The sequence below is a fragment of the Marmota flaviventris genome, chromosome 2 (assembly GCF_047511675.1).
Source record: "Marmota flaviventris isolate mMarFla1 chromosome 2, mMarFla1.hap1, whole genome shotgun sequence".
NCBI lineage: Eukaryota > Metazoa > Chordata > Mammalia > Rodentia > Sciuridae > Marmota > Marmota flaviventris.
The window spans coordinates 56,710,178-56,723,281 of NC_092499.1; the positions used below are offsets into that span (position 1 = coordinate 56,710,178).

The 13,104-nt window shown below is 33.8% G+C and overlaps 1 protein-coding gene across 2 annotated transcripts in view; it reads right to left on the reverse strand.

Annotated features, from left to right (window-relative positions):
- Positions 1–13,104, reverse strand: part of Mis18bp1 (MIS18 binding protein 1) — a 37,429-nt gene that overhangs the window by 18,626 nt on the left and 5,699 nt on the right. For both annotated transcript variants that reach the window (XM_071607866.1, XM_027929827.2), the window contains exons 2-6: positions 11,403–12,026; positions 7,599–7,703; positions 6,848–7,326; positions 4,619–4,692; positions 2,296–2,426 (exon numbers count right to left, since the gene is read on the reverse strand). In XM_071607866.1, coding sequence (XP_071463967.1) covers positions 2,296–2,426; positions 4,619–4,692; positions 6,848–7,326; positions 7,599–7,703; positions 11,403–11,943 — 1,330 coding nt within the window. In that variant the 5' untranslated portion in view covers positions 11,944–12,026. The remainder of the gene's footprint in view (positions 1–2,295; positions 2,427–4,618; positions 4,693–6,847; positions 7,327–7,598; positions 7,704–11,402; positions 12,027–13,104) is intronic.

Sequence of the window (13,104 nt, forward strand, 5' to 3'; positions counted from 1 at the left end):
TTACACAAATGGATAACAGATGCAGTGCATAGGAGATTATAATTTGAAGTTTTGTGGTCATTTTATGGACTTGGACATTTATTTAGGGTAAGATGGGCAGCTATGGAAAGATTTTGAGCAAAGAAGCTACAAGATCTGACTTACTTTAATAGAATTGTATTAGCTGCTATTCTGAGAAGAGTCTGTGTAAGTGAGTGGAAAAAGAACGAGACTAATTAAGAGAGACTAATTAAGAGACAATTATTATATTAATTGAGACAAAAGGCTGGGTGTGGTGGTACAAACCTATAATCCAGTGACTTAGGAGGCTAAGATACAAGGATTGCAAGTACAAGACCCGTCTCAGAACTTAGCGAGGATCTAAACAATTTAGTGAGCACCCCTGGATTCAATCCCCAGTATTAAACAAACAAAAAACTGAAACAAAAGATGAGGTAGGTCTAGATTACAGTGGTGCAATAGAGATCAGTGTTTTAAAGGTGTTTTGGGAGATACTGCCAACAAGTTGTACTGATAAACTAGACGTGGGTATGAGAAAAACTAAAAGGTTTAAAAATGGTTTTTAAAACTAAAAGGTTTAAAAAGCTCTAAGGAGCTAGGCATGATGGCATATGTCTATAATTCCAGTGTCTCAGGAGGCTGAGTTGGAAGGATTGCAGGTTCAAGTCAGCTTCAGTAACTCAGATAGACCCCATCTCAAAACAAAAAAAATTAAAAAGTGCCAGGGATATAGCTCAGTACTATAGTACCCCAGGGTTGAATCCCTAGTACTCTGCCATCCCAAAATGTCTCCAAGGATTTAGGCTATTCAGTAGAAGCATGGAAAAGTGGGGAAGAGTACTGGCCAAGCAGATTTAAGGAAGATCAGATATTAAGTCTGAGATAATTATAAACATCTCAATGGAGATGCCAAATAGATAGAAAATGAACTGGATACTTAGAGGAGGTCTTGGTTTGAAAAATAACATTGGGGGCTGGGGTTGTAGCTCAGTGGTAGAGCACCTGTATATATGTGTGATTCAATTCTCAGCACTGAATATAAATAAAATAAGGGCCCATTGACAACTAAAAAAAAAAAATTATTATAACACTGGCATTTGGCACTTCAAACCGAAAACAATTCAGCACATAAATGAGTGTACAAAGAGCCCTAAGTTACCCCATTACTTGGAGGTAAAGAAGAGAGAAATATACAAATAAATTAAAAAAGAACAGGCAGTGAAGAAGCATCAAAATTGAGATATGGTATTCCAGAAGTCAAATTAAAAAAGTATCTCAAGGAAGTAGGTAGATTAAATCCAGTATAAGTGTGTACTGGATCTATCAATGTAGAGGCCACTGGTGACTTTCATATAGGATGTTTTGCTTAAGAAATGGGGGTTAAGGCATGATTAAAGAGAATTCTAGAAAAAAGGGAGAGAGAACTCAAGAAAAATCTGATGTAGTAAATCTTCTGAGAGTTATTTTTATGTAAACGAGAGCAGTGGCTGAAAGAGGTATGCTTAAAAGAGCAGTGTTTTGCTTTTGAAACAGAAGAGAAAATTACTGGAGTGATGTCCTCAAGTAAAAGAAGAAAAATGGAGCTAATATTTAAATGGAAAGACTAATACATAGGAACATGGATAGTACATTCACAATGAAAGCAGGTTTGGATGTAAACAGATAAGTAAATGCAGTGGGGAAATTCTCTTCTGAATGTTCCTATTGTTCAGGTACTCCCCTCTCGTTCTATCCTCTTTACCTGAGAATGTATGAGGGAGAAGGTGGTGGAGATTTAAAAAAACATGAAATAGTAATCAGGAAGGATGGGAAAGTAAATAGATTAGGGAAATACAGTAGGTTGCCAAGCATCACCAAGGGACCACTAAAGAACTAGTCTATAACTTGTTGCTGGTAATCAAAAATTTAAAGTAGAATATTTGGGAATGTTTTCTGACCTACATTAGACTGTATGCAAGGAATATGCAAATTAGATTATACCCAGAGAGGGTTATGTCAGCGAGGTTTAATAGAGACAGAAACCAAGGAGCTCAATTATATTCTTATAAAGCAGTTCCTTATAAATAGGAAATTTTGAATTTTTAAATCACAAAAACTTAAACTGTAACAATTATGAAATTCAAGAAAATGATTTTGTAAAATTCTTATGTAAATTTTACAAAATCTAATCAATTGCTTTAATTTATTCATAATTTTAAAAAAGCACATATACACACATATATATTACTGTTAGAAACACGGTTAATTGCTTCACTTACGAAAATAACTTATCAATTAACAATAATACTTATTTACCTGCTTCTTTCATGGAAATCTTGTCTATCAATCCTTTTAATATATAAATGTTGCCTGATACAGTCCTAAGTTCATTGTACTTAATCCGCTCTATAATTACATTACTGTGCCAATATATGTTAGTCATGTCTCTAAAAACAAAAAACAAAACAAAACAAAAAAAACTTAGTGAAGGCCAAAATATTCACATTTTATCAGGAGTCACAAAACACATATATACGTCTACATTCTAGCTACAGTAACAATACCAATATTGTTAATCAAATTACAAAATATTTGAGTGACAAACACTACAGTAGAACTTAACTGCTTCACTAATGTGGTCCTCAGAGTATGTGCTAAGAAACTTACTGTGGCTAAACCATGTCCCTGATATAAAATACATCATTAGGATGGAGGCAGAGCTTTCTCTATCTTGTGCTGGCGATATTTGCAACTTCAGCTTAACTGATACTAAGCTTCCAAAGAACATTTTCTGTGACCCTTTCCCACAGATTTTAATGTTTCAAATTTTGTGCAGAAATGTAGTTTTTTTTTTTTTTTTAAGATGTGGTCTTGCTATGTTGTCTAGGCTATCCTGAACTGGTGATCCTCCTCCTTGGTCTTCCAAGTAGCTAGAATTATTATAGAAACATAATTAAATTTTACAAAATCTAATCAATTGCTTTAATTTATTCATAGTAAATTATGAATTACAACAAAAACAGATCAGAACCATCTAATCTTCTGTGTATGTGTGTGTGTTTTCCCACAGTACATAGCCAGATGTTTTCATCTTCCATTTTGGAAAAGTACATTCTCACTCATTAGATAATAACATGCTATTTACAAACATAATAAGGAAGTTATTTTAACTCAGCCAATGGGATTAAACTCATATATTATACTTAAATACACTATTCTCTCCTTGCATTCTTTTTTGCTTTATTTAACATTTAAACGATACTCTAAAAGCACTCTTCTTTTGTATTACAAATATTAACTTACTTAATTCTTAAATCTATCTACAGGGCTGGGTGTGATGGCTCACACCTGTAATCCCAGAAACTTTGGAGGCTGAGGCAGGAGAATAGTATGTTTGAGGCTAGCCGGGGCAACACAGCAAGACCACATCTTAAAAATAAAAATTAAATGACAGTAAGAGCCTGTTTCAAAATAAAAAATGAAAAGGGCTGGGGATATATCTCAGTGGTAGAGTGCCCCTAGGGTACAATCTCTGTACTGCAAAAAAAAGTATGTAATACTATATTCTTATTGTACAGATAAAGAAACTTGAGCCTGAAAGAGGGTAAATAAATAACCCAAGTCATTCTGGTGTAAGCATGAATAATAGGATTCCTAAAGACAATCTAAACTACATCTTGGATATTAAGAAAATGGGCACAAGGCAAGCAAAGTGAATAACACATACTTTATAAACTTCCATGTACAAACTTTAAATACTGAAATCCTATACTATTTTATTACAAAATTTGTTTTACCACCAAGAATAGGTTTTGAAAATAAAAACTGGTGCTGACAGAGTGGCACGTACCTAGATGAATCTCTTATTTTATTTTAGGGTGAACCAAAAAGAGACAATTACTTAATATGTAGCTATATGGCAAAGTTTTCAATAATTTAAATTTATTTTCTGGATCAGTAATTTATATCTGGTTTTCCCAATTGAGATTTGAGGATCTGGACTAAAATGCAAGTAGTAAATATTAAGTGATCATACATAATTAAGCAGATAATACCAGTCTACTTATTAGCCCCTCAGAAAAAAAAAAAAGCACCTTATAAAATTGAGCTCTCACTATTTAAAGAACAATTGGAGAAAACAGGCAAAAACTAAGAAAGCTGGTAGCAATCAATATGGTGAGTATCTGCATAACCATTGTACATTTTTGCCTTTATAACCTCATGACAAAGTTTTTATAGCTTTATAGAAAGATACTATTTCTTTTATTTTTTTTTTTTTGTACTGGGGATTGAACTCAGGGATGCTTTGCCACTAAGTTATATTGGTTCTAAATTGCTGAAGTTGGCCTGAAACTTGCAATCCTCCTGCATCAACCTCCCAAATCACTGGGATTATAGGCATGTATCACTGTGCTTGGTTTCGCTAGTATTATTTTTTTTTAAATATTTTTTAAGTTGCAAATGGGTCTTTTATTTATTTATTTATATGCAGTGCTGAGGATTGAACCCAGGGCCTCACACATGCCAGGCTAGTACTCTACCACTAGGTCACAACACCAGCCCTCTTGTATTACTTATAAGCTTTTAGACAAATGTCCTCTTAAATTTTATTACAAGAATATTTAAATGTTATACTTACATCAGTTTTCCTTCTACACATATAGCAGTATTATTATTGATGACTTTAATCATCCATTCTTGAAGCTGGATTACCTAATCAAGCATTAAGCAAAGAACATGTCTTATACTACTTCCAGGATAGACATTACAAATTAAATTATAAAGAAAAAACTTAGATCTAAGTAATCCTAGCAATTCCTTATACTCATCTATATAAGAATGTTAATGTATTAAAACACAAATTATCATAAGGGATCTAATAATTTAGAAGAAAAAAGAGTTACAGACCATCAGCTTTGTCCCTTAAACAATTAGACCATTTGTTTTATAAAGCTGATGTACAGGTGCATTTCAATTTCCTATAAACTCTGGTGACTGCTGGTAATATACATTTAGTAGCATTTTATTTCAAAGTGAAAGTATTTGAATAGCTCAGAAAACTAATTTTCTAGTATGAGTAAAATCCCATTCAAGCGGAAAAATTTCTATGAACATCTGTGCAAAAAAAAAACTGTTTATATTTCATAGTAATTTAAGATTGAACTCTCTCTGATGAGAACAAAACCCAAAATTTATAAGATAACTAATTTGAATTGTCATTTACATTATATGATATTATACATTTACATATAAAGACAAATTCTCCAGTGGTGGTTTTATACTGCATCAGAAAATGTTAAAATGGGAAGATAGTCTTATAGGTAAGACTTGGGCAAAGTAAAATAAAAAACATTCCTTTTTTCCCCTACTCCCCACATTTGCAACTACCTGAGATACATCAAAGCATTGGTCAGATGAAGATAATATTACAGTATAAACTAATACTAACACTGTTCCAAGTACCTTAGCTGTATTAACACATGCTATCTTCACAACACTTGGAGGCAGGTACTATAACCTTCATTTTACAGATAAAGAAACTGTAAAATCTAGTTAAATAACTTGTTCATGTCAAACACATCTAATTAATGGCACAAAAGGGTCACAAACTGCGGAATTCTGCTGCCTCTAGAATTCATTCATTGTTTATTCAGTAAATATTTGTTGAGTTCTATACACTATTCTAGACAATGGGGATGCAGCAAAAACTAAAATGGCTGCCCTCGTGTGGGGGGGGGGGGAGGCAGGGGAGGAGGGGTTTGGTGGAAGCAGGAGGCAAGTAATGTGGTGGTATCCAAAAAGATAAAGATTAAGATGTCAGCAGACAATAATTACTAATAGAAATAAGTTTAAGATGTGAGATAATTGGAATGATTCTTCAGATATAATAGTTAGGGAAAGTCCTGGAGCATGGAATTGAACAAAGTTGACAGATGAGCTATATGAACAAAAAAAGCTGGAGGCACTGAGGTTGTGGCTCAGCCATAGAGTGCTTGCCTAGCATATGCGAGGCCCTGGGTTTGATCCTTAGCACCACATAAAAACAAATAAAGAAAATAAGGCTGGGGATGTATCTCAGTGGTTAAGCACCCCTGGGGGTCAATTACTGGTACCCCAGAAAATAAATAAAATTCAGATGAAATTTGAATACATCTATTTTGAAATAAATAAGTAAACTTATACCCTTCTCTTTTTTTTATTTTTTAATTTTTAAAATTTTTTAGTTGACACAACACCTTTATTTCACTTGTTTATTTTTGTATGTGGATTGAACCCAGGGTCTCGCACATGCAAGGTGAGTGCTCTACCGCTGAGCCACAACCCCAGCCCCATATACCTTTCTTCTTAAACCTGTATTTCCATTCCAATTCCTTCAGAGAATTTATCCTAATGTAATAGAGTTTGATGTTCTAAAAAACTCTTTTATGAATCACTCTACATCGTAAATCTTCAAATCCTTAGATGCTGTAATTCCTTTTTTTTTTTTCAAGTATTCTCTTTGTACCCCAAAATCAGGCAAGAAAATTTCAGAGCAGGAATGAATTCAATGTTCATAAGTAAACTGTTGAAGGATGTGCAACTAGAATAGAGAAATATAAACATTAACACCAGGGTCTTATTACTTTCAGTTCACTGTTCTTTTTATCATGCCACACTATTGCTATAGTAAATAATAATAGAGCATTAGAGTTCAACCTCTTAAAGAAAGAGGAGTAACAGTTCTGGGGGTAGCTCAGTTGTAGTGTGCTTGCTTAGCATGCGCAAGGCCCTGGGTTCCATCCCTAGAATCACAAAAACAAACAAAAAAACACAGCTAAGAACAAGTGATACAAACAGAAATAAATATCTGCCTTAAAAAATTTCCTACCTGATTTTTTTTAACTTCATTTCTAATAGTTTGAATTACACTTTGAGGAGAAATCTTTGAACTATTTCTTTTTGAATTCCAAGGTAGTGTTAAATGTAATCTTGGACTTGCAAGTACAATTTTACATGTATCATTCATGGAACCTGGAAGGCTAGTCATTATAGACACTGACTTTTCATTTTGTTCCTTAATTTCTTCTTGTGAAGTCCCATCTTTTATCACTTCACTATCAGAAACCATTAATTGATTACCATTTTTAATAGGAACACAATTAGTATTAAGAATCTCAGCATTAGTATCTTGGAGTTTTTCATAAGCAGAATCATTGCCTTCTAAAACAAACGTGTCCTTTTTGGAATTGGTGGTTCCAGTTGTATTCTCTTTTGAGTGCAGAATTTGTTTAGTTAGTTGAGCTCTAATTAATGCCTTATTTGATACTTCTGCAACTGAAACATTTTCTTGGTTTAGAATTGGAAGTTCTGCAAAAAAACACAAAATAAAATTTACAGAAGAATCACATGAAATTAAAAGAAATAACAATTTAAAACTCTTATATTAAAAAAAAGACTTCACATTAGGAATGTACCTCCCTTCTACCCAGTATTTCTCTGAGTACCTCTGGGTTTTATAATCCAACCATTTGTCCACAGTCAATATTTATTGCCTACAATAGGAAAATAATTATCTACAACATTTAACAATACATTGAACTAACAAACTAAAAAAGAGACAAAATAAGACAACACTTTACCGTAAGTTAAATTGTGCAGTTGTGCTTTCTTTTCATTCTGGTCTTGAATCTTTTGTTTGATGGGAAGAATATTTGATGATTCTAGAGGAACTTCTTGAACTGAGGCTGAGTTTTTTTTTTAAAAACAAGTTGAATTGTATTAGTTATGCTTAATAAAAAAATGCCTATTTAAAATCTTGAAATAAAGACATTTAGGTTCAATAATGATCAGACTAGTATGGTGCACTTTTGCAAAACATGACCGTCATATAAATTTTCCCTTTATTATTTTTCCATGCCTTTACTCCATTATATATGTATAAATATATATATAAATTTCTCTAAGGTCTAATCTGCCCAATATAGACAAAACTATACTTACTATTTCTTTCAGTATCTTGGGCCCTGGCCCTACCTCATGCAAGGGGTAACAAGGCTCCTGGTTCAGGCACCTAGGACAGGCTTGACCTCCATATAGCAACACACACCAACCATCTGCACTGGGTACCAAGGCCCCATGTGGCTGGGCATAAGCCCTGCTTGAGAACCTGACTAAAGGACAGATGGACAGTCTCACACAGTGGCCTACAGGCTGATTCACACTTCCAGCCAAGAACTCTGGGAATGAAGGAGAAGGGGACCAAATAATATACTACTAGACTTAGAAACCTAAAATATGGAATAAAATTCTGGTGCTGCCACAAACTGGGTATGCTAAGATTACGCATGAAATACCACCCAGGCTTGAAATTTCTGCTTCTGTTTTCTATAAATTTCTAAAACATGAAAGAACAGTTGAAGAGCGGTTACTTATTCTTTAAAAATTTTATGTTGAGAATCTAATAGCAGACTTAACCATAATTTATATGGCTTTGAAATCTCTTTTGTAGGCCTTCAAAGGCACAGAAGTCTATTGACATCTATGATAAATAAGGACTTCTGGTATTGCTTGCACTTTATACACTTTATTCTGATTTACATACTAGATCTTTTTTTTTTTTTTGGATACCAGGGATTGAACTCAGGGGCACTCGACCACTGAGCCACATCCTAGCCCTATTTTGTATTTTATTTAGAGAACAGGGTCTCACTGAGTTACTTAGTGCCTTGCTTTTACTGAGGCTGGCTTTGAATGTGTGATCCTCCTGCCTCAGTCTCCCAAGCCACTGGGATTGGAGTTGTGCGCCACCGCACAACTAGGTCTTGAATGTTTCTTGTGTATAGAAACATTTAGAAGTTAGAATAAAGGGTAGAAGGCCACTGAGAAAGGTGTATAGAAATGAGATTCTTTCACTCATGAACGGAATGATTATAGATTTAAATTTGTGCTAGAGAAAGAAAAACTGGGTTTATTTAATGTCAAATATTATACTTGAAAAAAATAAGAAATGACTATGCTTTAATATGTATACCACTTTGGACTTATAAATCTTAATATAAAGATTTGATTATAATGATGTCATAAAAAGAAGCTTAAATTTCATGGCTAATTGTTATACTCTTGTACTCCTCCTCAACTCTTTTGTCCTTCTGTCACTGCATCTTACTTGGCAAAATTATAACTCAGATAATATTTAACTCCCTGCCTATTGCACACCAGCATCTATGCAATTAAACAGGGCTAGAGGAAAACTTACAGCCATATTTATTGGTCCCCCTTTAAATTCATGCCCACAAATCTCAAGTAGCTCTTTAATGTCACCCAGAAACTCAAATTTAAGCCTAGATAATTAACTATTCTCCTCTCCTATACTATTCAAACCTCCACCTCCTCAAATTTCAATACTGTATAATATTTAAAGCTGTGAGATTAGATGGGATCATCAAGGAGTTAAGTCTAGAAAGAGAAAATGTTCAAGGTCTGAGCCTTGAACATTCCACCAAAACTGCCCTCATTCAAGTCATCAGTGACCTCTAAATCACTGAATCCAAGTGATCCTCACTCAGTTGATGATCTTATTTCATATTTCAGACTATGTGTAAAATTTTACAATGACCCACCAGTATCTGTATTTACATACTGGCTTCGTTTTTGTTAACAATTTTGTGTCCTAGCTAAGGTCAAATCTCTACTTATGCATTAGATTCTATTTCCTTTCAACTATTCAAGGACATCATACAAGCAATCCATTCATCTCTTCCCACTGAATTATTCCCAAAAGCATATAAAAATATTGTTACTTCACCAAATATCAAAAACTACAATATACTCTTTAACAATTCTCATTACCTCTTTGTTCCCTCAGAAACACTTTATCTATGGTCACCATGCCAATTTCTCTACTTACATTCTCTCTTAAACCCTTTCGTAACATTTTTATTCCTACCATTCCACCAAAACTGCCCTCATGCAAGTCATCAGTGATCTCTAAATCACTAAATCCAAGGATCAAATCTTAGCCTACTTGACCTACTAGCAGAATCAGACATCGTTGATGTCTCCTTCCATTTTAAAAAAAAATTTTCTTTGTAGTTGTAGATGGATAGCATGCTTTTAATTTATTTGCTTATTTTTGTGTGTCATGCTGAGGATCAAACCCAGTGCCTCACACGTGCTAGGCAAGCGCTCTGCCACTGAGCCACAGCCCCAGGCCTGATTCCTTCCATTTTTAAGCATTTTGTTCTTTCAGCTTCTTTGGCTTCATTCTCCTGGTTCTCCTTCTTCCTAATTACCTTTCTCAGTGGCCTTCTACCCTTTATTCTATCTTCTAAATGTTAGAGGCTCAGACCTTGAACATTTTCTCTTTCTATACTTAACTCCTTGATGATCCCATCTAATCTCACAGCTTTAAATATTATTTGGTGCTAATAATTCCCAAATGTCCTTCTCTGCCCTTTATAACTTCCTTAAATTCCAACTAAAAATTCCCAATAGTCTAACTGACTTATTTGCTAATTTCTAATAGTCATACCAAAATTAACCTGATGAAAAATTAACAAGGTCCTCCCACCATTCTTCCTTCAATCTATACCAGTTCAGTTAAATTATCCTTCCAGTTGGTCAGGCTAAAACCCCAAACCAACCAATCAACTAACTAACCTGGAATTATTCTTTATATTGCTTTTTCTCTTTTATATTCCACACCCAGCCTATGAATCAAATCTATTGATTCCACCTTCAAAATATAACCAGACTTTAACCACTTTTTAATTCAATCACACCTACCTCCTGGACCAAGTTAGTATTGTCACATGCATAATTGTAGTGTCTCTATTTCAAATCAACAGCCAGAGTGATATTTCAAAAACGTAATTAGATCTTGCCATTCCTCTGCTCAAAGCCTTCCAATGGCTTCTTATTTTGCTTACAGTAAAAAACAAGCCTCTATTTTTTTTTTTTTTTAACCAATAAGGTTCTATATTATGTGACCCTCTCTTATCCTCTCCTCTTTGGGCAGTCTATTACTCCATGGCACAATAACTTCATAGTTAATCCGAGTTTTCCAGGCATGTTCAGCTGTTACTTAGGTGTCTGGATCATGCTCCATTTCCCAAAGTACCTGTATCTATCACTTCCTTCAAATTTTTGGGCTCAACTGCCACCTCACTGATGTTTACCCTCACCATTCCACTGAAAATTACAACACCCTCCAAGTCTCCCCATCATCCTTATTCTGCCTTTCCTTTCTTTGCTTCTTCCTGCTTTTCCTCTTCAACTATACCATAAAAAATACTCTTTTAATTTACCTGAATGTGACCTATGCTCACAGAGGCAGAGATTTTGAAGCACTCTGTTCATAGCTGTATCCCAAGCACCTAAGATATCTGACACATTAAAACACTTATGACTTTATAGCTGTTTAGCCAACACATGATAAAACTAACCTCTTAGTGAATTGTTATCTGATAAGAACGAGTTATTTTCCTTTTCTTCATAGAAGCAGGTATGCTGCAATAGTCTTTTTTCATTTTTATTAGGAGTAAAGATTTTATGATTTTCACTTTTCGGTGGTTCCAACAAACTATTGTTTCTTGATGCTTGTTCTTGCTTATCACGCAGTACTTTTTCTTTCATTCTTTGAAATATTTTTCCTGGTGATTCATAATTTGCTTTACTTTTTAATGCATCCATGTTGGACTTGATAGCACTGATATCAAGACAACTGTTAGATGTAGTAACCTCTGTTAGCATGGTAGATTGAAATATATTTTTATTCTTAGGAGTTGTCATTTCTAAAGACTGATTCTTTTTGTGGTCATTAGATTTTAAAGAGGAATTCTGATATTTGACCAAATCTTTTATAGGAGTAAGTGTGCCTGAAGGAATGTTGTCAAAAAAGATTGCATCCATGGACATATTTCTTTTTTGAGAAGAAGTCTCTGAAGACAAATGAATTCCTGGATGTTTTAAAGGTGTTGTAATCATCTTGATAAGGACAGTAGCAACAAAATCCCCCTAACAGAAAATCCAATCAAGCACAATTTTCAGGATAGTGTGTCCAGAGAAACCTGCAGTTCGATGGGAAACGAATCATCATCATGGGTTAGTGCAGAAAGTTTTATTTATTTGCTTTCCATAACAATATCTCAATTAAAAGGTTCAACTACTCATAAAAACACTAGATATTCTATACATCTCACAAATCTGACTAGGATTTTATTTATTTAAAGTCTCATTTTTATTATTTTTCAATAGATGAGCAACTTGGTCTTTAATTTTACTTCTTTACAAAAAACAATATCCACCAAATAATATATCCAATAGCTCTACTGAGTTTTGAATATCTGTTTTGAAATTTATTTGAATATTAAGTTTTAGATGTTTCAATCTAATATCTGCATCAAAAAGCAATGACATAGGCAGTCAGTATTAATTATATTGTTATAAAAGATTAAGTTTTGGGGCTGGGGTTGGGACTCAAAGGTAGAATGCTCGCCTAGCATGTGTGAGGATCTGGGTTCGATCCTCAGTACCACATAAAAATATATAAATAAAATAAAGTATTGTGTCCAACTATAACTCAAAACAAAACATATTAAAAAAAAAAGATTAAGTTTCACAAATGTGGCATTTCCCTTTATGCACTTAAATTTTAAGGCAGCATCTAAAATGTCCAAAAACAAGGGCTGAAAATTCTATTCAATTATTTAAATAATCTCCAATGCTGACTTTTATGCTCCAGAACACTTAGATTATGAGGTCCTAATTGAAAACCTTCAAATAGAAAGTAAATTATATTTATTCTAAATTTTTTTGAAAAAAAGAATGCTATTTAGAATTTTTGGAGAAAATCATATACTTGAACATACCAGTTCTTAGACTTGTTTTACACTTGATCTTAGCCAAAAGGCCAAAAAGCAGTTTCTTTAAAAAAAAAAAAATCTTTATTTCATTTACTTATTCATTTTTATGTGGTGCTGGGGATTGAACCCAGTGCCTCATATGTGTGAGGCAAATGCTCTACCACTGAGCTACTACCCCACCCCTTAGACTTTTTTAACTTGATTCTTACATATGAATTTTATTTCCCATACCTAGAAATTAAGATTCTAGGTGAGGAACCACAAATTTCGTAAAGTAATTCTT